At 37.2% G+C, this 21,907-nt stretch overlaps 1 protein-coding gene across 9 annotated transcripts in view; it reads left to right on the top strand.

Annotated features, from left to right (window-relative positions):
- Window positions 1–21,907, top strand: part of MBNL3 (muscleblind like splicing regulator 3) — a 122,549-nt gene that overhangs the window by 43,261 nt on the left and 57,381 nt on the right. For 5 of the 9 annotated variants that reach the window (XM_054545073.1, XM_054545072.1, XM_054545070.2 and 2 more), the window contains one exon: window positions 11,324–12,203. The exons of 2 other annotated variants lie outside the window; for them this stretch is intronic. In XM_054545073.1, the coding sequence (XP_054401048.1) occupies window positions 12,027–12,203 (177 nt within the window). In that variant the 5' untranslated portion in view covers window positions 11,324–12,026. Of the gene's footprint in view, window positions 1–11,323; window positions 12,204–13,690; window positions 13,736–19,356; window positions 19,378–21,907 lie in introns of those variants that run through there. 2 more of the 9 variants (XM_054545076.1, XM_054545078.2) reach the window with 2 other exon arrangements.

The following is a 21,907-nucleotide window of genomic DNA, read 5'->3' as shown; positions in this document are numbered from 1 at the left end:
ACCCCACCCCTGCAGAGCCCAGCAAGGTAAGATACACTGGCTTGAAATTCTCGCTGCAGGCACAGCAGTCTGAAGTCGACCTGGGATGCTCCAGCTTGGTGAGGGGAGGGGTGTCCACCATTACTGAGGCTTGAGTAGGCAGTTTTTCCCCACAGTGTAAACAAAGCCACCTCAAAGTTCGAACTGTGTGGAGCCCACCATGGCTCAGCAAAGCCACTGTACCCAGGCTGCCTCTCTAGATTCCTCCTCTCCGGGCAGGGCATCTCTGAAAGAAAGGCAGCAGCCCCAGTCAGGGGCTTATAGATAAAACTCCTATCTCCCTGGGACAGAGCACCTGGTGGAAGGGGAGGCTGTGGGCACAGCTTCAACAGACTTAAATGTTCCTGCCTGCTGACTCTGAAGAGAGCAGCAGATCTCCCAGCACAGTGCTTGAGCTCTGCTAAGGGACAGACTGCCTCCTCAAGTGGGGCCCTGACCCCCATGCCTCCTGACTGGGAGAAACCTCCCAGCAGGGGTTGACAGATACCTCATACAAGAGAGCTCTGGCTGGCATCTGGTGGGTGTCACTCTGGGACGAAGCTTCCAGAGGAAGGAGCAGGCAGCACTCTTTGGTGTTCTGCAGTCTCTGCTGGTGATACCCAGGCAAACAGGGACTGAACTGGACCTCCAGTAAACTCCAACAGACATGCAGCAGAGAGGCCTGACTGTTAGAAGGAAAACTAACAAACAGAAAAGAATGGCATCAACATCAACAAAAAGGACATCCACACAAAAACCCCATCCAAAGGTCACCAGCATCAAACACCAAAGGTAGATAAAGCCATGAAGATGAAGAAAAACCAGCACAAAAAGGCTGAAAATTCCAAAAACTAGAACGCCTCTTCTCCTCCAAAGGATCACAACTCACCAGCAAAGGAACAAAACCGGACGAAGAATGAGTTTGACGAATTGACAGAAGTAGGCTTCAGAAGGTGGGTAATAACAAACTCCTCCAAGCTAACGGAGCACGTTCTAACCCAATGCAAGGAAGGTAAGAATCTTGAAAAAAGGTTAGAGGTATTGCTAACTAGAATAACCAGTTTAGAGAAGAACATAAATGATCTGATGGAGCTGAAAAACACAGCACGAGAACTTTGTGAAGCATACAAAAGTATCAATAGCTGAATTGATCAGGCAGAAGAAAGGATATCAGAGATTGAAGATCAACTTAATGAAATAAAGTGTGAAGACAAGATTAGAGAAAAAAGAATGAAAAGAAACGAACAAAGCCCCCAAAGAAATATGGGACTATGTGAAAAGACCAAACTTAAGTTTGATTGGTGTAACTGAAAGTGATGGGGAGAATGGAACCAAGCTGGAAAACACTGTTCAGGATATTATCCAGGAGAACTTCCTCAACCTAGCAAGACAGGCCAACATTCAAATTCAGGAAATACAGAGAACACCACAAAGATACTCCTTAAGAAGACTAACCCCAACACACATAACCGTCAGATTCACCAAGGTTGAAATGAAGGAAAAAATGTTAAGGGCAGCCAAAGAGAAAGGTCGGGTTACCCACAAAGGGAAGCCTATCAGACTAACAGTGGATCTCTCTGCAGAAACCCTACAAGCCAGAAGGGCGGGGGGTGGGGGGAGCAATATTCAGCATTCTTAAAGAAAAAAATTTACAACCCAGAATTTCATATCCAGCCAAACTAAGCTTCATAAATGAAGGAGAAATAAAATCCTTTCCAGACAAGCAAATGCTGAGAGATTTTGTCACCACCTGGCCTCCCTTACAAGAGCTCCTGAAGGAAGCACTAAAATATGGAAAGGAAAAACCGGTACCAGCCACTGCAACAGCATACCAAATTGTAAAGACCCATCGACACTATGAAGAAACTGCATCAACTAATGGGCAAAATAACCAGCTAGCATCATAATGACCATATAAAATTCATACATAACAATATTAACCTTAAATGTAAATGGGCTAAATGCCCTAAATAAAAGACACAGACTGGCAAATTGGATAAAGAGTCAGGACCCATCAGTGTGCTGTATTCAGGAGACCCATCTCATGTGCAGAGACACACATAGGATCAAAATAAAGGAATGGAGGAATATTTACCAAGCAAATGGAAAGCAAAAAAAAAAGAAAAGCAGGGGTTGCAATCCTAGTCTCTGATAAAAGAGATTTTAAACCAACAAAGATCAAAAGAGATAAAGAAGGGCATTACATGATGGTAAAGGGATCAAGGCAACAAGAAGAGCTAACTATCCTAAATATATATACACCCAATAAAGGAGCACCCAGATTCATAAAGCAAGTTCTTAGAGACCTACAAAGAGACTTAGACTCTGACACAATAATAGTGGGAGACTTTAACATCCCACTGTCAATATTAGACAGATCAATGAGACAGAAAATTAACAAGGATATTCAGGACTTGAACTCAGCTCTGGACCAAATGGACCTAATAAACATCTACAGAACTCTCCACCCCAAATCAACAGAATATACATTCTTCTCAGAAACACATCACACTTATGCTAAAATTGACCACATAATTGGAAGTAAAACACTCCTCAGCAAATGCAAAAGAAAGGAAATCATAACAGTCTCTCAGACCACAATGCAATCAAATGAGAACTCAGGATTAAGAAACTCACTCAAAGCTGCACAACTACATGGAAACTGAGCAACCTCCTCCAGAATGACTACAGGATAAATAATGAAATTAAAGCAGACATAAAAAAGTCCTTTGAAACCAATGAGAACAAAGACACAATGTACCAGAATCTCTGGGACACAGCTAAAGCAGTGTTTAGAGGGAAATTTATAGCACTAAATGCCCACAGGAGAAAGTGGGAAAGATCTGAAATTGACACCCTAACATCACAATTACAAGAACTCGAGATGCAAGAGCAAACAAACTCAAAAGCTAGCAGAAGACAAGTAATAACTAAGATCAGAGCAGAACTAAAGGAGCTAGAGACACAAAAAACCCTTCAAAAAAATCAATGAATCTAGGAGCTGGATTTTGAAAAGATTAACAAAAGAGATAGGACACTAGCCAGACTAATAAAGAAGAAAAGGGAGAAGAATCAAATACACACAATAAAAAATGATAAGGGGGATATCACCACCGATCCCACAGAAATACAAACTACCATCAGAGAATACTATAAACACCTCTATGCAAATCAAATAGAAAATCTAGAAGAAATGGATAACTTCCTGGACACATGCACCCTCCCAAGACTAAACCAGGAAGAAGTCGAATCCCTGAATAGACCAATAACAAATTCTGAAATTGAGGCAGTATTTAATAGCCTGCCAACCCCGAAAAGCCCAGGACCAGACGGATTCACAGCCAATATTCTACCAGGGGTACAAAGAGGAGCTGGTACCATTCCTTCTGAAACTATTCCAAACAATAGAAAAAGAGGGACTAATATTCTCAGTAAAATACTGGCAAACCTAATCCAGCAGCACATCAAAAAGCTTATCCACCATGATCAAGTCAGCTTCATCCCTGGGATGCAAGGCTATTTCAACATACACAAATCAATAAACATAATCCATAACATAAACAGAACCGATGACAAAAACCACATGATTATCTCAATAGATGTAGAAAAGGCCTTTGATAAAATTCAACACCACTTCATGCTAAAAACTCTCAATAAACTAGGTATTTATGGAACATATCTCAAAATAATAAGAGTTATTTATGAGAAACGCACAGCCAATATCATACTGAATGGTCAAAAACTGGAAGCATTCCTTTTGAAAACCAGCACAAGACAAGGATGTCCTCTCTCATCACTCCTATTCAACATAGTATTGGAAGTTCTGGCCAGGGCAATCAGGCAAGAGAAAGAAATAAAGTGTATTCAGATAGGAAGAGAGGAAGTTAAATTGTCCCTTTGCAGGTGACGTGATTGTATATTTAGAAAATCCCATCATCTCAGCCCAAAATCCCCTTAAGCTGATAAGCAGCTTCAGCAGAGTCTCAGGATACAAAATCAATGTGCAAAAATCGCAAGCATTCCTATCCACCAATAACAGACAAACAGAGGCAAATCATGAGTGAACTCCCATTCACAATTGCTACAAAGAGAATAAAATACCTAGGAATCGAACTCACAAGGGATGTGAAGGACCTCTTCAAGGAGAACTACAAACCACTGCTCAAGGAAATAAGAGAGGACACAAACAAATGGAAAAACATTCCATGCCCATGGATGGGAAGAATCAATATCATGAAAATGGCCATACTGCCCAAAGTAATTTATAGATTCAATGCTATCCCCATCAAGCTACCAATGACTTTCTTCACAGAATTGGAAAAAACTACTTTAAATTTCATATGGAACCAAAAAAGAACCCGCATAGCCAAGACAATCCCAAACAAAAAGAACAAAGCTGGAGGCATCACGCTACCTGACTTCAAGCTATACTACAAGGTTACAGTAACCAAAACAGCATGGTACTGGTACCAAAACAAATATATAGACCAATGGAACAGAACAGAGGCCTCAGAAATAACACCATACATCTACAAACATCTGATCTTTGACAAACCTGACAAAAACAAGCAATGGGGAAAGGATTCCCTATTTAATAAGTGGTATTGAGAAAACTGGCTAGCCATATGCAGAAAACTGAAACTGGACCCCTTCCTTACACCTTATACAAAAAATAACTCAAGGTGGATTAAAGACTTAAACATAAGACCTATAAAAACCCTAGAAGAAAACCTAGGCAATACCATTCAGGACATAGGCATGGGCAAAAACTTCATGACTAAAACACCAAAAGCAATGGTGACAAAAGCCAAAACTGACAAATGGGAGCTAATTAAAGAGCTTCTGCACAGCAAAAGAAACTCTCATCAGAGTGAACAGGCGACCTACAGAATGGGAGAAAATTTTTGCAATTTATCCATTTGACAAAAGGGCTAATATCCAGAATCTACAAGGAACTTAAACAAATTTACAAGAAAAAACAACCCCATCAAAAGTGGGTGAAGGATATGAACAGACACTTCTCAAAAGAAGACATTTCTGTGATCAACAAACATATGAAAAAACACTCATCCTCACTGGTCATTAGACAAATGCAAATCAAAACCACAATGAGATACCATCTCCAGACACTGGAGAGGATGTGGAGAAATAGGAATGCTTTTTCACTGTTGGTGGGTGTGTAAATTAGTTCAACCATTGTGGAAGACAGTGTGACGATTCCTCAAGGATCTAGAACCAGAAATACCATTTGACCCAGCAATCCCATTACTGGGTATATACCCAAAGTATTATAAATCTTTCTGCTATAAAGACACATGCACATGTATGTTTATTGTAGCACGATTCACAATAGCAACGACTTGGAACCAACCCAAATGCTCATCAATGATAGATTGGATAAAGAAATTGTGGCACATAATACACCATGGAATACTATGCAGCCATAAAAAAGGATGAGTTCACGTCCTTTGCAGGGACATGGATGAAGATGGAAACCATCATTCTCAGCAAACTAACACAGGAACAGAAAACTAAACACTGCATATTCTCACTCATAAGTGGGAGTTGAACAATGAGAACATATGGACACAGGGAGGGGAAGATTACACACCACAGCCTGTTGGAGGGTGGGGAGCTAAGGGAGGGATAGCATTAGGAGAAATACCTAATGTAGATGACGGGTTGATGGGTGCAGCAAACTACCATGGCACGTGTATACCTATGTGACAAACCTGCACGTTCTGCACATGTATCCCAGAACTTAAAGTACAATTAAAAAATAATAATGATAATAAAACTTTAAATGGCATTCATTAGCAAGTTCTTGTACTATTTAAAAATGGACACATCTTTTTTAAAAAGATGTGCCAGTAACATTATTTTATCCATTGCTAAAGTGGTTTTCAAAAGAGACACTGTTGCACCTATTTTTTCCTTTTATGATTACATGTATGAACTGAGTTGGGGTGTTTAATTGTTTTGCAAAATAGAATAAGTTGACTTACCTGCTTTTTGAAAAAAGACATATGGAATTTACTATCCCAGGAGTATTATGAAAAAATGCAGCAAAGCTTTAAAAAAACGTTAATGAAAAAATTCTGTAGGCAAAATATCCTTATTTTTTACAACTATTTTTTTTTTCTGGACAGAAGACTTGGTTTTCCATAGGATGCCTATGAAATCATGGTTTCCATCTGCTGTGCTGAGCACCTCTTATATTCCTTACAGAATGTGTGGTGGTGGACCACTAACAAAAACACGTGAGGGAAATAGAACTTGAAGCAAATTTGAAAACTTGAAGGCTTTTAAATCTTGTCAGCCATCCAATTCAAGCAGTGTATGGCAGGTGTGTCACATATTTGTAGAGCCAAAATAAATGACCACAAGAAATTCAGAAGTAATACAGATGTAAGGAAAGCTTAAAATGGAAAGAAAGAAAACATTGTTTTCATTGTTTACTCAGGGGTTGATAAATGCATTTAAAGGAAGACCTCTTTAGTGATTGGTTTAGGTGCCAAATATCTTTGTGATCTTCTGGACCTGGCACTGGCAGTGTTCTTCTTGTTATGTGCTGGTTTGTGGAGGGAAGGCAAAAGAAAGTAGGAGACAAGGAAAGTATAGGAAAACTGGGGCAAAAGTAGCTGATGGCAGTGGCCTTGCAAACAGCTCTAGACAAGTTACTGTTTCCATTAGATTAGAAGAAAACATGTCTTTCTTCTCGTTTTACTTTCAAGATAACTTCCATGAGAAAAAATGTGAATTCTTAAAAATAATAAAATCTGCAGTTCTTTTTTTTCAAAGGTTGCACTTAATAGAGAATCTGTTATGTATGTAATTTTAAAATATAAGTTTTTACATTTTCCTTACGTTGTGTCTTGTCTAGGACTCTTATAGATGAGCATCAATTCAAAGTCAAAATTAACTATTTTATTTTCATGGAAGAATACTTATGAAAGGTTTCTTCCTGTGGATCAGAGAGAAATCTCCCCCACCCTTACTCCCACCACCAGTTCGGTTTCATCATACCTATTATTGAGCAAAAACATTCCAAAGATGAACATACTTCCAAAGACACAAACAGAAATCATCTGGGAATTTCATATTTTTATATGATCTTGTTGCTATCAAATGGACAGGAATAGGTCATTCTTTGTGGAGAATGAATGCACTATATATGAAGAATCCTAGATATTGTCATCCCAATTTGAAGGCTAGGATTGTGAGAAAATATTCAACTTCACAGGTCCAATCGATTCACAACTAACAGAGGTGGCCAAAGCTCAGCTAGCCTAGAGGATGCCCAACTGACAAAACTCTTTTCTAGTGTCATACAACAGAAGGGTTAATGTTAAATTACTATTTAATCTTTATAGTTTTCAAAACAAAAAACCTGGGGAATGCTACTCAAACCCCCAGTGACAAGATAGAGCCAGCAATGCTGAGAAAGACATGATCTCTATGCTCAAGGAGTTTAAATCTAATAAGGGAGAAAAGGTTAAGGGGCCCAGTCAGCAAGCACGAGGAAGAATATGATAGATGCCATAAGAGTAACACAGTATTGTGGTATGGTTAAGTGGGCAGGGGGGACTCTGGAGTCAGGCTGCTTGAGTTTGAACCATGGCTTGATCACCTGCTAGCTTCATGAAGTTGTGCAAGTTAAATTACTCAACCTTTCTCCACCCTCATTTCCTCATCTGTAAAATGAGAACAGTAGTTGCCCTCTCCAAGAGAAATCTGGGGAGCAATAAGTCTCAATGTAATTCCAAGGTATTCCTCTTGATGACTTAACTTCTATGCAGTAGTGTTTGAGTGTGCGTTTAAGAGTATTCTTAAATCATAGTGCTTGGTGTATCATTCATGGTGAGTTAGAGGTTTGTGCTGAAGTCAGAATTCCTAGTGTTTACTTCCAGCTCTTCATAAATTCTAATACTTATTTCATTTCCTTGTACATCAAGTTACTTCTCTATTTAAATGAGCATAGCATGTTCCACGAGAGCAAGGACCTTATCAGTCTTGTTCAGTAACTAGAACAATGCCTGGCACATAGTAGATGCTAGATAAATGTTGGTTGAGCACAACTTACGGAGATTATGAAAATGTTGATACATCAGGCATGAATGTAATTCTGAGAACGAACCATAAGTACTCTACAAAAATGACAGGTTTCTCTTGTTTAAGATTCCCAACAGAGATAAGCAATGCTATCTATGACATTTCTCATCTAGAATCTGTGCATGAGACTTGGAGTCAGAAGATCTTGCCTGGAGTCATGGCTCTACCACCAGGCTTTGTAACTTTGAATAAGTAATTTAACCTCTGTGAGCTTCATTTCAGTCATCAGTGTTTTGGGTTATCACTCATGCTTTAGAATATTTTTGAGAGATCGAAACATCAATGAAATACAAGCACTTGTAAACCTGCAAGTACAATAAAGTACAAATGCACTAAGAAATGGTAACTTTTCATGTTCTGCTTTAGAGGACTATAAATCTTAAGAAGCAGAACTGTATTCCTATTACTTAAGTCTAAGGAAGTGAAGATAAAGCTATATTATCCCCAAAACAAAATTGATCTTAAGAATACAGAGAAAACTGACACTTCTCCCTGTCTTTTATACATAGACAAACAGAGCTGCATGAGAGAACTTCTCCCCATCTTTGCGCTAGCTCCCTTGAGTGTTGCACTTAGTTTCTTCTGAGTCAGCCCCTAAAATAGTTCCAGTCTGAAGGAAGACATGTGGTGGCTAGAACTGCTTTGAAGAATTGGCCAGGGCTTCATCATAGGTTACAGGCCAAAATTTTTAAAAAGAAAAAGAAAAAAGAAAATTCCTTCTTCCCCTATCTCTGAATAAAATGCATGGCCAGAAGCCAATTCTTTTTTGCATTTTTCATTTGTAAAAGTTCAGAATTCACATGTATCATTTATTATGTTTCTATATTTGATGGACCTCTGTAGAAAAAGTCTCCAGACCCTCACTGTTTATGTTTTGAGCAGATCTTATATAGATAGATAGATCTTTTTTTGTCATTTTCCTTCCAAATGTGTTCAGGCAGACTATATGATTGGGTTGTGGGATTAGGTTGGAATATCATACTCTTTCAGAGTACTTTTCATAATACATTAAGTCGGTTACAGTGTGGAAATGAATTTACTCTTGAAATTCAACTTAGTAACACTACTGAGAAAAATCTCTGGCTAAGGAGAAACTCAGAAAGCTTGGAATAGCTAATCCCATCACTAGTCAGGCTGTTTTTGATTGTCATGTCTCTTTAGACTTTTTAAAAAATATATAACAGCTTTATTGGGATGTAATTCACATACTACCCAATTCATCTATTTAAAGTGTACAATTCAGTGAATGGGTTATGGTATTTCAAAAATCATGCAATCATCACCACTATCTAATTCCAGAACATTTTCATCACCCCCCAAAGGAGACTCTGTACCCATTAAGCAGTCATTCACCCTTATCCCCTCTTCCCAACCCCTGGCAACCACTAATCTACCTTCTGTCTCTGTAGATTTGGCTACTCTGAACGTTTCATATAAATGGAATCATACAATATGTGGCCTTTTGTGACAGAGTTCTTTCGCTTAACATAATGTTTTCAAGGTTCAACCTTCTGGTAGCATGCATCAGTCCTTCATTCCTATTTGTGGCCAAATAACATTCCATTGTGTGGATATACCACATTTTGTTTATCCATTCATCTGGTAATGGACACTTAGGTTATTTCCACTTTTGGCTATTATGAATAGTGTTGCTATGAACATTCATGTACAAGGATTTGTAGGAGGATTTCTTTATCACTTATTTTCAGATACTTTGGGTATATACTGAGTTGTGGAAGTGAGGAACTGTCAGTTTGCCACAGCAACTGCACCATTTCATATTCCCAGCCACAATGTATGAGGATTCAAATTTCTCCAATTTTTCTGTCTTTCAAAATTATAGTTAGACTAATGAGAGTGGTTATCACATTGTGATTTTGTTTTGCATTTCTATCATCAGGTTATTTTTAAAATATTTTTTCCTAGAAGTCATTTGCCTGCAACTTCAACCCTCTAGAACATGCTCCTGCATGTAACTTGATGCAGAAGGGCCCGCATAGAAGTAAGAGCAGTCATAGAACTTCTGCAAGAAAGCTCTGCATCTTGTTCCATAGGCCCCTCATTCAGTGGGTAACTAATTGTTATTCAACATTCATGACTGGCTATTAGGTTTTTTTGGAAGAGAGCTGGAAAATTCACTGTGGTAGATATTGTGACAGAGAAGTGACAGTGGATATGACAATTAACAGTCTGCCACTTAAAGAGGAGAACTATTATACTTCCTAATACATTAATGGTCCCAAGTCTTTAATTAGAGGCCAAATTATGTTTGATATTTTTTAAGAAGGCAAAGTTACATAGAATATATTTTAGAATGATTTCCATGAAGAATGACTCAGAGAAAAACATGTTTTGCTCTTGAGTAGATAAGCTTGCTTGAATTTTCTAGGTACTTAATTTCTCAATGATATTTGAAAAGCTAAGCGATACTTAATTTCATCTTGAATATGGAAAAGACAAAGAGAAGATTTAGATTTTGTGAAGTTGTTGAAAATATTGTCGAAAAAATTAAATGAAATATTTTTAAGAACTTTAATCTCACTTTTTGATGAAGTTAACAGTTATTTGATTTTTCTAATACTCAGAGCTCACTTTTGCATTAGTGCTATTTCAGTATGTGTTTATGGCATATGCCAGTAAATTAACCTTTCCTGTATCTTCTCAGCTGTTGCTAGAAATTGTAGCTGGTTCACACTGAGTTAAACTGCATACTTTAAAGCTGCATAATATTTAATCTATTTCATTAAACAGCACATTCTGTCTCACTTGTTTGTATATGCTGAAACCTTCTTCTGAGTTGCTCCAATTTCCCTTCATAGAGACTAAGGAGCCTACACAGAAAAAACAACAACAACAACAACAACAAACACACAAAAAAAACCAATATCTTTTCAAATGACTTTTTTCTTTATCTGAAGCATATTTTACATTTCCATCCTCCACCCCACCTCATGTGAGGTTGTTGCCCAGTCGTACTACAACAGTAAATCTAAGCAGTTGCTTGCTTTTACTATACAGTTTTATACTGGGAAATGCCCTTTTTATTGACAATGGCTGACTGTACTATGTTGCACTGTCAGTATCTAGATGCTTCCTGTTTTAAATAGGATATAGTTACTTCTGTTCCAAATCTAGAGTTTGAAACGGAAGCATTGTATTATTTTAGCTAATTTTATTTATTTTTTTCTTGCAGGTTCTGAAAAGTGCCTTTTCTGAAAACTCTGCTGCTTGGATTCTACTCTAGAGCTGTCTCTTTATAAACCCGTCTCCCTACCATACCATTCCCTGCCCTCTCCACCTCCCTGCCGAACCTGGTGTGCTTGTAGTTTACTGTCAGCAGCTGGTCCATTTCTTTTTTCTGTGATTCTCAATTTTCTTAGTCATTTTCCCTCCACTTGATTTTGCAACAAAACTTTTTTTGGGTTCTAACATCCTTCCCAATCTTATTATTTAAAGCTAATAAATAGGGAGAAAAACTTTTCTCCCCCTGATCTGAGACCATTCCACAAATCGAAGGGCAGCCAGCAGCATATGTTTTTTGCAAGAATAATTGAAAACATCAACTGCAGAGCACAGAATTCTTTTGAAAGTCTGCCGGTTATTTAACATAAATTCGGCAAAGGAACAAAATAAAGCATTCATTATCTTAACAGTTGGCTTCTTAGGAGTTGGTCTCTAATTTGATTTTTAGTTATTCTGATAGTTTTTATGATTGGCTTTTTGTTTGACTAGACCAGATTTGACTTTAATGAAAACCTAAGTGTTAACAAATAGACATTTCACCAAAGCAACCTGTTATCTCTTCACACTTAGTTTGAATTCATTTTTAATCCTTTAATAGTCCACAGTAATATTGTCCTAAAGAGGGTACATTGGATTTTAATTTTGCTTTCAATATGACGGCTGTCAATGTTGCCCTGATTCGTGATACCAAGTGGCTGACTTTAGAAGTCTGTAGAGAATTTCAGAGAGGAACTTGCTCTCGAGCTGATGCAGATTGCAAGTTTGCCCATCCACCAAGAGTTTGCCATGTGGAAAATGGTCGTGTGGTGGCCTGTTTTGATTCTCTAAAGGTGAGTCCCATCTGAATGCACATAATTTAAATTTGTTGATTTCTATGTTTTTTGAAATATGATGTGCTTTGAAATGAGTAAAATTAATAATAGCATGAAAGTGATAAATTTTGTTTTTTTAACAAAAAGACAGAATGTCAAGATAGAAGGTCTTAAAGTCAGAATGTCTTAACGACAAAATGTCTTAAGTCTTTGTGTTTGTAGAGCTAAGCCAAGTCTAAAGCTCATTCCACCAAAGACCACTTACCACTTACCAAAACAGATATACTTAAAGAATAAAAATTGAAGAATTTTTGTAGGAGTGAGGGATTGTAGCCTTGCTATCGTTTACTTTTTTGTATATGATTTAGATGTTACAGTGATCATAATCCTCATGTAACCTAGAGAAGCCCTTCACTGAATTATAGTATATTACCCATAGTACCAAAATGCACTTAGGAGGGACTAGTCAGCTTTCAGAGGATAACTAAAGTCAGACTGAGGGAGTATAAGGTTTCCAGAAGGAAAATTATGGCATTTTGAAGCATCTCAAAGTATATTTTGAACCTTTAACTTAAACATATTGCTACAAAACTAGGTTCACTTAATTTTCCTCCTGGACAGGTGATTGACCAATTTCAGATTTGTGAGTATATTTTGTAAGGAAAGTCCTATTACTAAGGTCATCAAGCCTGAGTATTACATACTAGATTATAAACAAAATATGAGGCCAGATGAGGTATTATATAGGACAGGATGTATATGATTGCGGAAAAAGAAAATGCACTGATTTTCATGTTTTATTCATAGTTATCCTTAAATTAAGGATAAAAAGTACAAATTAAAACATAGAAGCAATAAATTGTAATGGATTTCTGGTTTAATTAATAAGATTTGCTACAATGCATTTGAGATTTTTTTCAAAATATGTCAAAATGAATTAAGCTTAACAAGAACCTTTTCAGTTTCTTGATATTGTTTTACCCTCATCGTGACCAATTTTACCTCATTAACATTTTTATTTATGGCTGCATTGGCTAACAGAGATGTATCCCTTCGTGTGATGGTTTCCTCAGGAAACATTTTCTTAAGTGATATACAGGTTAAGTATCTCTTATCTGAAATGCTTGAGACTGAAAGTGTTTTCGATTTTTTGGATTTTAGAATATTTGCATATCCATAAAGAGATATCTTGAGGATGGGACTCCAGTCTAAACATGAAATTCATTTACATTTTATATACACTTTTTACACATAGTCTGAAGGTAATTTTATACAATATTTTAAATAATTTTGTGCATGAAACAAAGTTGTGTACATTCAGCTATCAGAAAACAAAAGTGTCATTATCTCAGCCACCCATGTGACATCATGTTGGCACTTAAAAAGTTGAGGCTTTTGGAGCATTTTATACTTCAGGTTTTTGGATTAGAGATGCTTAACCTGTAGTACTTAAGGAATTACTTTTACTTATTTTGTGATTACTAGTTTTTATTTTTTTTTTTCAGACCATTCCATTTTAAGAATAGAAACTTGTTATTGTAAAGATAAAGGTAATTCCTACCATTGAAAATCTCTGAATTGCTTTTATTTGTGGTAGACATTATGACTAAAGAACTTATTTTGTTTTCTTCATTTTGGTTTCATTTAAGTTTCATCTACAATTATTTTGTGTATTATTTAAATCTGCTGCTACAGGATTGGGCAGTTCCTTGAAGTGGAAAAGCGTGCTGAGTTAGTTGGGGGAAAAATGAGGTATCTTTCATCTGGTCCATATATAGGGTCAGGAACTGCAGTAGGAACTTTGCATTGTTGTTTCAGGAGATCTAGGGTACAGTCCCAGCCTCACTACTGTATCTGACCTTGGGCAACTTAACCTCACAATCCTTGAGTAACTTCATCTGTAACAGATAGGTAGTATCTTCTGTACCTACCTTCTGTGATTATTGTGGAGATTGCAGTAAGCTAGTACAAATGGAAAACCATATATCACTATAAAAGTGAATTAAATAAAAGGTTTTCTGCCTATCAACTAAATGTTTGTTGTAGGCATTCTTTAATAAAGTTCTATTTAGTTAGGGCTTATTATTTAAAATTACAAACTCATGTTCCAAATGTACATGACCAAATCTAGTTGCTGTGTGTTATTAGTTGTTCAAGCTAAGTATAACTGTTTTTATGGTTACTCTGATATAGAGTTCCTTGCAGGCTTTGTAAATTCTATCTTTCCAAACATCATAGAATGTGAAAGGAGATATGTGATCTTCCTAATCATTAATAAACTCAGGTCAGTAATTCCATTTAAAGGCAAAAGAGTGCCATAAACTAAACATTTCGAAGAAAAGTACTAGGGAAGGTGACTGTTTACAAAATGCGTGCTGCATTACAACTTTAGAGTTTGGAAAGTGTTTAATTCAGAGACAAAATAGATAATAGTCGTGAATATTAATAAGCCACTTAATTATTTAAATAAGTTGTCTACTCACTGTATCTAGTGTTTTTAAAGTAATGTTTGCATCATGTTAATATCCTGATGACCAGTCACACAGGGTAAAGATGATTTACATAATCCTTACATTCTCATATTTTAGTGAAAACCTTAATATTTCAAATATATAAAGCCTTTCAAACAATTATTTAATTTGCCATTTAGATAGCACATTAAACAAAGTTCCATGTCTGCACAAGAGCTTTGTAGTTCTTATCCATGACATGCATGAAAGTTAAATTAAGTTGAGGGTAATTGACCTATGTGCATTGTGCTAGTATCATATCTATAATATACAAATAACATACCTCAGTGGTTACTGCAGCATTTCCTACTTCTCCTGAGTTTTTATAATTGAAACACTGTTGAACTTCATCTGTGTACTATTTCTTCTCTCATGAGTGATTAAATAACTGAAGCAATCATTTGATGAGTTTTGGGCTGCTGCTTTTGTTTTTGTTTTGTTTTGTTGTTGTTGTTGTGTAAGAATTCTATTAGTACTAGCTACTCTACCAGATGATGGTTATTGCCTTAATAACAGGTACAACAGATACAATGTTCTAACTCACCTCATAATGAGGGAATGTTATGAAAATAAGAAGGGAAAATTGGATGGCTGATTGTGTATTGTGCTGAAGTGCTGTGCCTATCAATCCATGAATATTGAGTGCTCAGTGATGAAGGCAGCACTATCTTCAAATGGAAATCTAGTGTAGTCCATGGATTAATTTCCAGCTACATAGAATGGTCTCATATCATGTTGGTATGCAGCTGTTTTTGACTCTGTTGCCTTGTGGACTTGGCATAATCTGTCTCCAAAGTTCTCTTCAAAGTATCGCTTAATCAATTCTATGCCAATTTCTTGATATTACAGTTTGCCATTGATCTAGGTTGGTATTTTTAGTGAATGTTCCTTGGATTTAACGAAGGGTCATCATTTTTAAAACGAAATCAATCTTTGTGATTGTTTTCATAGCCAAGTTATTCTGCTTCAGCAATATCATTTATTTATTTATTTATTTATTTTTTTAAATTTTTTTTCTTTTATTATTATTATTATTATTATCATTATTATACTTTAGGTTTTATGGTACATGTGCGCACCTTTCCCTTTATACTTGAAGCAATGTGTTATCAGTCACTTTTTATCCAGGACGGATATAAATGTTGTCATTATTTCATTATGATAGATCAACACGCATCACATCTGCCCACCCCTCTTACCACTTTGGGTAGTTTTGTGCCAAGAATTTCCTGGTAAAGGCCATAGCAGCAGACATAGTTAGAGGATACTCAAGCTAACCTATATACATTTCTTAAAAAATGGGAACTGGGTAAGAAATGCACATAAAACGGTCACATGCCATGTCTTCAAAATCACATATGATCACAAGAAAAATAATATTTTGACAAGTGAAACCTGTTGTATAAGCATATGGATATGAATCTATCCTTGTAGGTCAAACTGGCCCAAGTTACCAGTATATTCTGCAATAGCACCACTAGTCACAGCAGTTTTCATTAGTTTAAAATTTGACTGTTTTTGACTGAATACTTACTCATCCCTATTTGCCAAGGGAAAGTTTACCAAAAACTAGACGCCTAGCAACGCAATCCCAAGGGTCACTGGATTATGCAAGACTTAGCACCATTTATCAGTTCCATCAGAGAGGTCTATCTACACTATAAAGACACATAAGCAGCAGCTGTCATCTTGAGAGTCAAGGAAAATAACATTTTATTTAAGGATCTCTATTTTCTATGATGCTAACCTTTAAAGGGAAGTATCTTTGACTGGTAAAAGTCAATGCTATTTTGGACATTTCAAAAACCTCTTTTGAAAGGAAAATAGAATTACAATTATAGGTTGGTGCAGAAGTAATTGTGTTTTTTGCTATGAAAGCAATGGCAAAAACTGCAATTACTTCTGCACTGACCTAATGGTACCCCAACAAATACATATTGATAGTTCAGCCTCGCCTTTTAAACATTTTATTTTGAAATATTAATAATTTTAGGCTTACAGAAAAGTTACAAAAGTGATACAGGAAATTCCTGTATACTTTTTATCCAGATTCCACTAATGTCAACAACTTACATGCCATGCATTGCACAGTTATCAAAACCAGGGAATTATCACTGGTACAAGATTCTTAAGTAAACTAGAGACCTTATTTGAATGTCACCAATTTTCTTCCTAATGTTATTTTTCTGTTCCAGGATCCAATCTAGGATCCCACATGGCATTTATTCCTTATATCTCCTTAGTCTCCTCCAACCTGTGACACTTTCCCAGTCTTTCCTTGTCTTTCATGACCATGACACTTAGGATGAATACTGGTCAGTTATTCTGTAAAATACATCTCAGCTTGTGCTGGTTGAATGTTTTCTCATGATTAGACTGAGATCATGTGGTTTGGGCAAATAAAAAAGAAACCCACGCACAGAAATGATGTGCATGACATCTGAGGGTATGTGATATTGGTATATCTTAATCATTATGTTAACTTTAATCAGTTGGTTAAGGTGGCATCTACTGGGTTTCTCCACTGTAATATGACCAGTTTTTCTTTTATAAAAACTGATAACTATGTCCCCCATTTATTCATCATCCCCTACAATATGCCATTGATCGTAATGGGCATCCCAATGTCCTAGATGTTAAAAAGTGAACAAGTGTTCATCTTAGAAGTGATTGGTAATGTACTTCTATAGTTATGGTTGATTAAGAAAGAGAGCAAGGGAAAATGGACCAAGAGCATGACAGAGAAAATAGCAGCAACAAGCCACTGGAAAGACAGAACACTGGAGAGTGAGAAGTCCTAGAAGTGGTGTGATATGTGTGTGCCTATCATATACTACTGCAGAGTGTGACAGCTGTCCCCTTCTGGTTCACGGCCTTGGGACTTAGCCGTGAACCAGGAACAGTCCCTGCCTCCATGGTGCGGACATTCTCATTGGGAGTTGGAGGAGGAGCAGGTAAAAAATAATTAAATATTCAGGATAACAATATATTGTCAGGTGTGAGGAAAGGGCGCAGAGAATGGCAGGGGCAGCTGTTTTAGCTACAGTGGCCAGGAGGCCTCCAATGAGGTGACCTTTGAGCAGAGGCATGCAGGAGATGAGGGGACAGTAATGAGGATTTCTAAGAACATTCCAGGCAAAGAGAATGGCGACAGCTAAGGCCCTGAAGCTGGCGGCGGCCTGGTGTGTGTGAGGAAACTCAAGGTCCCCAGCATGGCTGGAGCAGAGCCATGAAGCAGGAGGGCAGTGGGAGATGAGGGCAGGGAGGTCCCGGGGGTGGAGAGATCAGGTGGGGCTCTGTGTATCATGCTGAGGACTTTGGATTCTGTTCCAGGAGCTGGAAAGGTTGACATAATCGGGGGAAAGCAAGCCCACACAAAGCAGAGGTGTCTAGTCTTTATATTTTTAAATGGAAAAAAAAATAATTTCCATGAAGACAAATAACTCCTGTTTATAGGTGAAGTAGAAGTCAAATGGTGCCCCATCCCTATTCTTCATTCCCTTATTTCTGTGACTTGTACCTCTACACCATTTCATACCCCAGTGATGGGGGATTAACAATAAAGAAATCTCATGTGAGGACAGAGTTAATATAGCAGGTTTGGTGGCTTACTCTTTGTATGTCTCCAAGGGAAACCTTAACTATCCCCTGGGAATGTGGCCATCATTCATTTTGTCACTGATTGGTTATTGTGTTATATACACCTGGAACAATGGACCATGCCATAACAGCTTGTCAGGGTTGCTTTGCTCAAGATCAAGATTGATGACTGATTCATTGTTAGGGTCCTGGATTACAGTTGCCATGGCCAGTTGGTAGCAGGCTGTGCATATGTGACCAGGACCCATCTGCACCTCAGACCTTGAGACTAGAACTGGGCTTCTCAGGGTGAAGACATTCCATACATGCCTCTGTAGTTTGCTGCTAGAGAGACTCCTTGTGGGTGTGGCTTCGAACTAGGAAGAACATTGGAAGCTTGTGCTGGGCTTTTCTTGACTCTACTGATATGTATATTTTTCCTGTTACTTTTCCTCTGTATTCCATGCTGTAATAAATTTTAGTTGCGAGTGTAAGTTGCTCTTGAGTCCATGAGTCCTGGCAAATGTCAAAGAAGCTTTTCTGTACGTTGTTATTTTTCATACATTATTTGCTTGATTTTTTTACATTTTTCTGTTTTTTATGAGAAGGGCTTGTTCATTTTGTTTCTGTTTTTTAAAGTTTAATTTTTGAATGGATATTTTCATAATTCAAAAATTTAGAAAAACAGTCATCAACTGATGAGTACATCAACAAAATATGGTATATACATATAATGTAATATTACTCAGCCACAAAAAGGAACAAAGTACTGATCCATGCTACAACATGGATGAACCTTAAAAACATGATGTTAAGTGAAAGAAGCCAGACATAAAAGGTCACATATTGTGTGATTCCATTTATATGAAACATCAAGAGTTGGCAAATCCATAGAGACAGAAAGCAGATTAGTGGTTGCCAGGGTCTTGTGAAGGGCAGTAGATGGGTGAGTGAGGGGTGAGGGGTATGGGAATTAACTACTAATGGGTACATGGTTTTTTTTTTTTTTAGGGGTGATGAAAATGTCCTGGAATTAGTGGTGATAGTTACACAACTTTGTATATAAATATGTTAAAAACTCCTGATGTGTAGACTTTAAAAGGGTGAGTTTTATGATTTGTGAATTATACTCAATGAAAAAGTTTAAGAAAATTCAACTATAGTAGAGTATGCGGTGAAGTTTTCTCCTCATCTCTTTTCCCCAGTTAATCAGTTGACCTCCAAACTGATATTTTGGTTTTCCCTTTCCCATAGATATTATATATATACATATGAGCAAATATATCCATACTTATTTTCCATTTTCACACAAATAGTAGCATACTGTTTTCCTCCTTGCTGTTTTTGAGTTTAAAATATTAACAGTAAAAAGATGGGAAAAGCTATGTCATGCTGACACTAATAAAAAGAAGCCTGGAGGTGCTATATTTATAATAAAGATAAAAAGAATTGCACACAAGTACAGGATTCTAGTTAGTAAATCTGTTCCTCACAGGCATATGTAAGTATGTAGATACTGAGGTTGAACAAATAAATGTATATAGAGTAGATAATGAGAGCCTATTTTCTCACTGTCAGAGGAAAAAAGTTAAAAATAAAAAGGGAAGGTTAGGATGAATACCGTGGTGTGGATTAGAAAGGACACATGAGTATGTATACAGATAGATACAGGAATAGATATTGATCTGTGTATATGCATGGGTTATTATGTATGCTTTCCTTTCCTAGCTCTGTCTTGGGAGGCCCTAGAAGCAATTAACACCCCAACAGCAACGAGCATATTTAGTACCCACATCTTTGTGTCTAATATCATTCTCCAATAAAGGAACTAGGGATCTTTGGAATAATGGCTGATTCTGGACAGAAGCAGGGAAAATACAAGATGAGACTGTAATGTCTTTTGGTGTAAGAATGTAAGAAAGTGCTAGAAAAAGGGTGGGAGCATGACAAGACAGCATAGTAGCCAGTCTGAAGGAGCTCCCAATGGCTGAAATTAGAATAACTTGAGCAAGAAACTAAATGATGATAGTATTGAATTATAGCTCATAGAATAAAATAGATGCCCGTGAGTCCATAGTTTACAAAAAATATTGAATAAATGGAGAAGTTGGGGAGAAGGGACAGGTCCTCTTTACAGAAGAATTCCAATTAATAAATGGAGAACAAATGAAGGAAACACAAAATCACTAGTAGGCAAATGCCATGGTAATAATGGTTGCCGGCAAGATCCACTGATATATGCTGAAATCAGTGGGTAAAAGTTGGAGGAGAAACAATATTTTCGTTGTCCCAAAGTATTTCTCCCAGGATATTTATCAATTAAAAGTGAAAAATAGACCAGGCATGGTGGCTCACTCATGTCTTTAATCCCAGCACTTTGGGAGGCTGAGGTGGGAGGATCTCTTGAGGCCAGGAGTTTGAGACCAGCCTGGGCAATATAGCGAGACCCTGTCTATACAAAACATTTTTAAAAAAATTAACTGGGCATAATGGTGCATGCCTGTAGTCCCAGCTACTCAGGAGGCAGAGGATCGCTTGAGCCTGGGAGATTGAGGCTGCAGTGAGCAGTGATTGTGCCACTGCACTCCGGCCTGGGCAACACAGCAAGACCATGTTTCTAAAATAAATAAATAAAGGGAAAATAGTCACTTTACAGTGGAGAAACCCAGCAGATGCCACTTTAACCAGGTGTTTAAGGTTAACATAATGAGTGATAAGATATATTAATATCACATACCCTCGGATAGGATACACACCATTTCTGTGATGTTCCTGCCAAAAAGACATGGTCTCGGTCTAATCATGAGAAAACATTCAACAAACACAAAGTGAGAGGCAGAATAAATGACCAGTACTCATCTAAAATGTCATGGTCATGAAAGACAAGGAAAGACTGAGAAAGTGTCACAGATTGGAGGAGACTAAGGAGAAGTGAGGAATAAATGCCATGTGGGAACCTGGATTGGATCCTAGAACAGAAGAACATTAGGAAGAAAACTGGTGACATTCAAATAAGATCTCTTGTTAAGAGTCTTGTACCAGTGTTAATTTCCTGGTTTTGGTAATTGTGTTATGGTTATGTAAGTTTTTAACAGTAGGGGAATCTGGGTGAAGGGTATACAGGGACTCCAGGTATTATTTTTGCAATTTTTTGTAAGTTCAAAATTATTTCAAAATGAAGTATTTGAAAAGTTAGCTTTTTTAGTCTGTCCTTTGAGGCTCAGAAATATTGTGGGGTATTGTTTCTTTTCATTTTTATTCTTAAAAAAAAACTTTGAGTATGGGGATGAGAAAACTCTAAAATCTATGTCGTGACTGATCATGAGATTGCCCCCGCCAAAAGCTCGATGATTCAGATAACTTAATAGTTAAGAAAGCGCTCATACATATAAAAGCACTTCACAAACCTAGCAAACGAAGAATTTTGGCTGTAGAAGGAAGAACGTTCAGTTCAAAATTGTTGCCATTTACAGCTGGGCAAACTGGTGATCCATTGAGGGAGAGTGACTTGACCTGGTTCACATATGCAGTTATCAAAAGAGCTTGATGACTCCAGCGTTCTTCCAATCATTATTCAGTCTTCTTTCCTGTGAAGGAGAAGGAAATGGAGAGAACATCAATTAGGCTACTGCT

Source organism: Pongo abelii, chromosome X, assembly GCF_028885655.2.
Source record: "Pongo abelii isolate AG06213 chromosome X, NHGRI_mPonAbe1-v2.0_pri, whole genome shotgun sequence".
NCBI classification, from domain to species: domain Eukaryota; kingdom Metazoa; phylum Chordata; class Mammalia; order Primates; family Hominidae; genus Pongo; species Pongo abelii.
The sequence above is the reverse complement of the archived record's forward strand: the minus strand, read 5'-3'. Positions and strand labels throughout refer to the sequence as shown.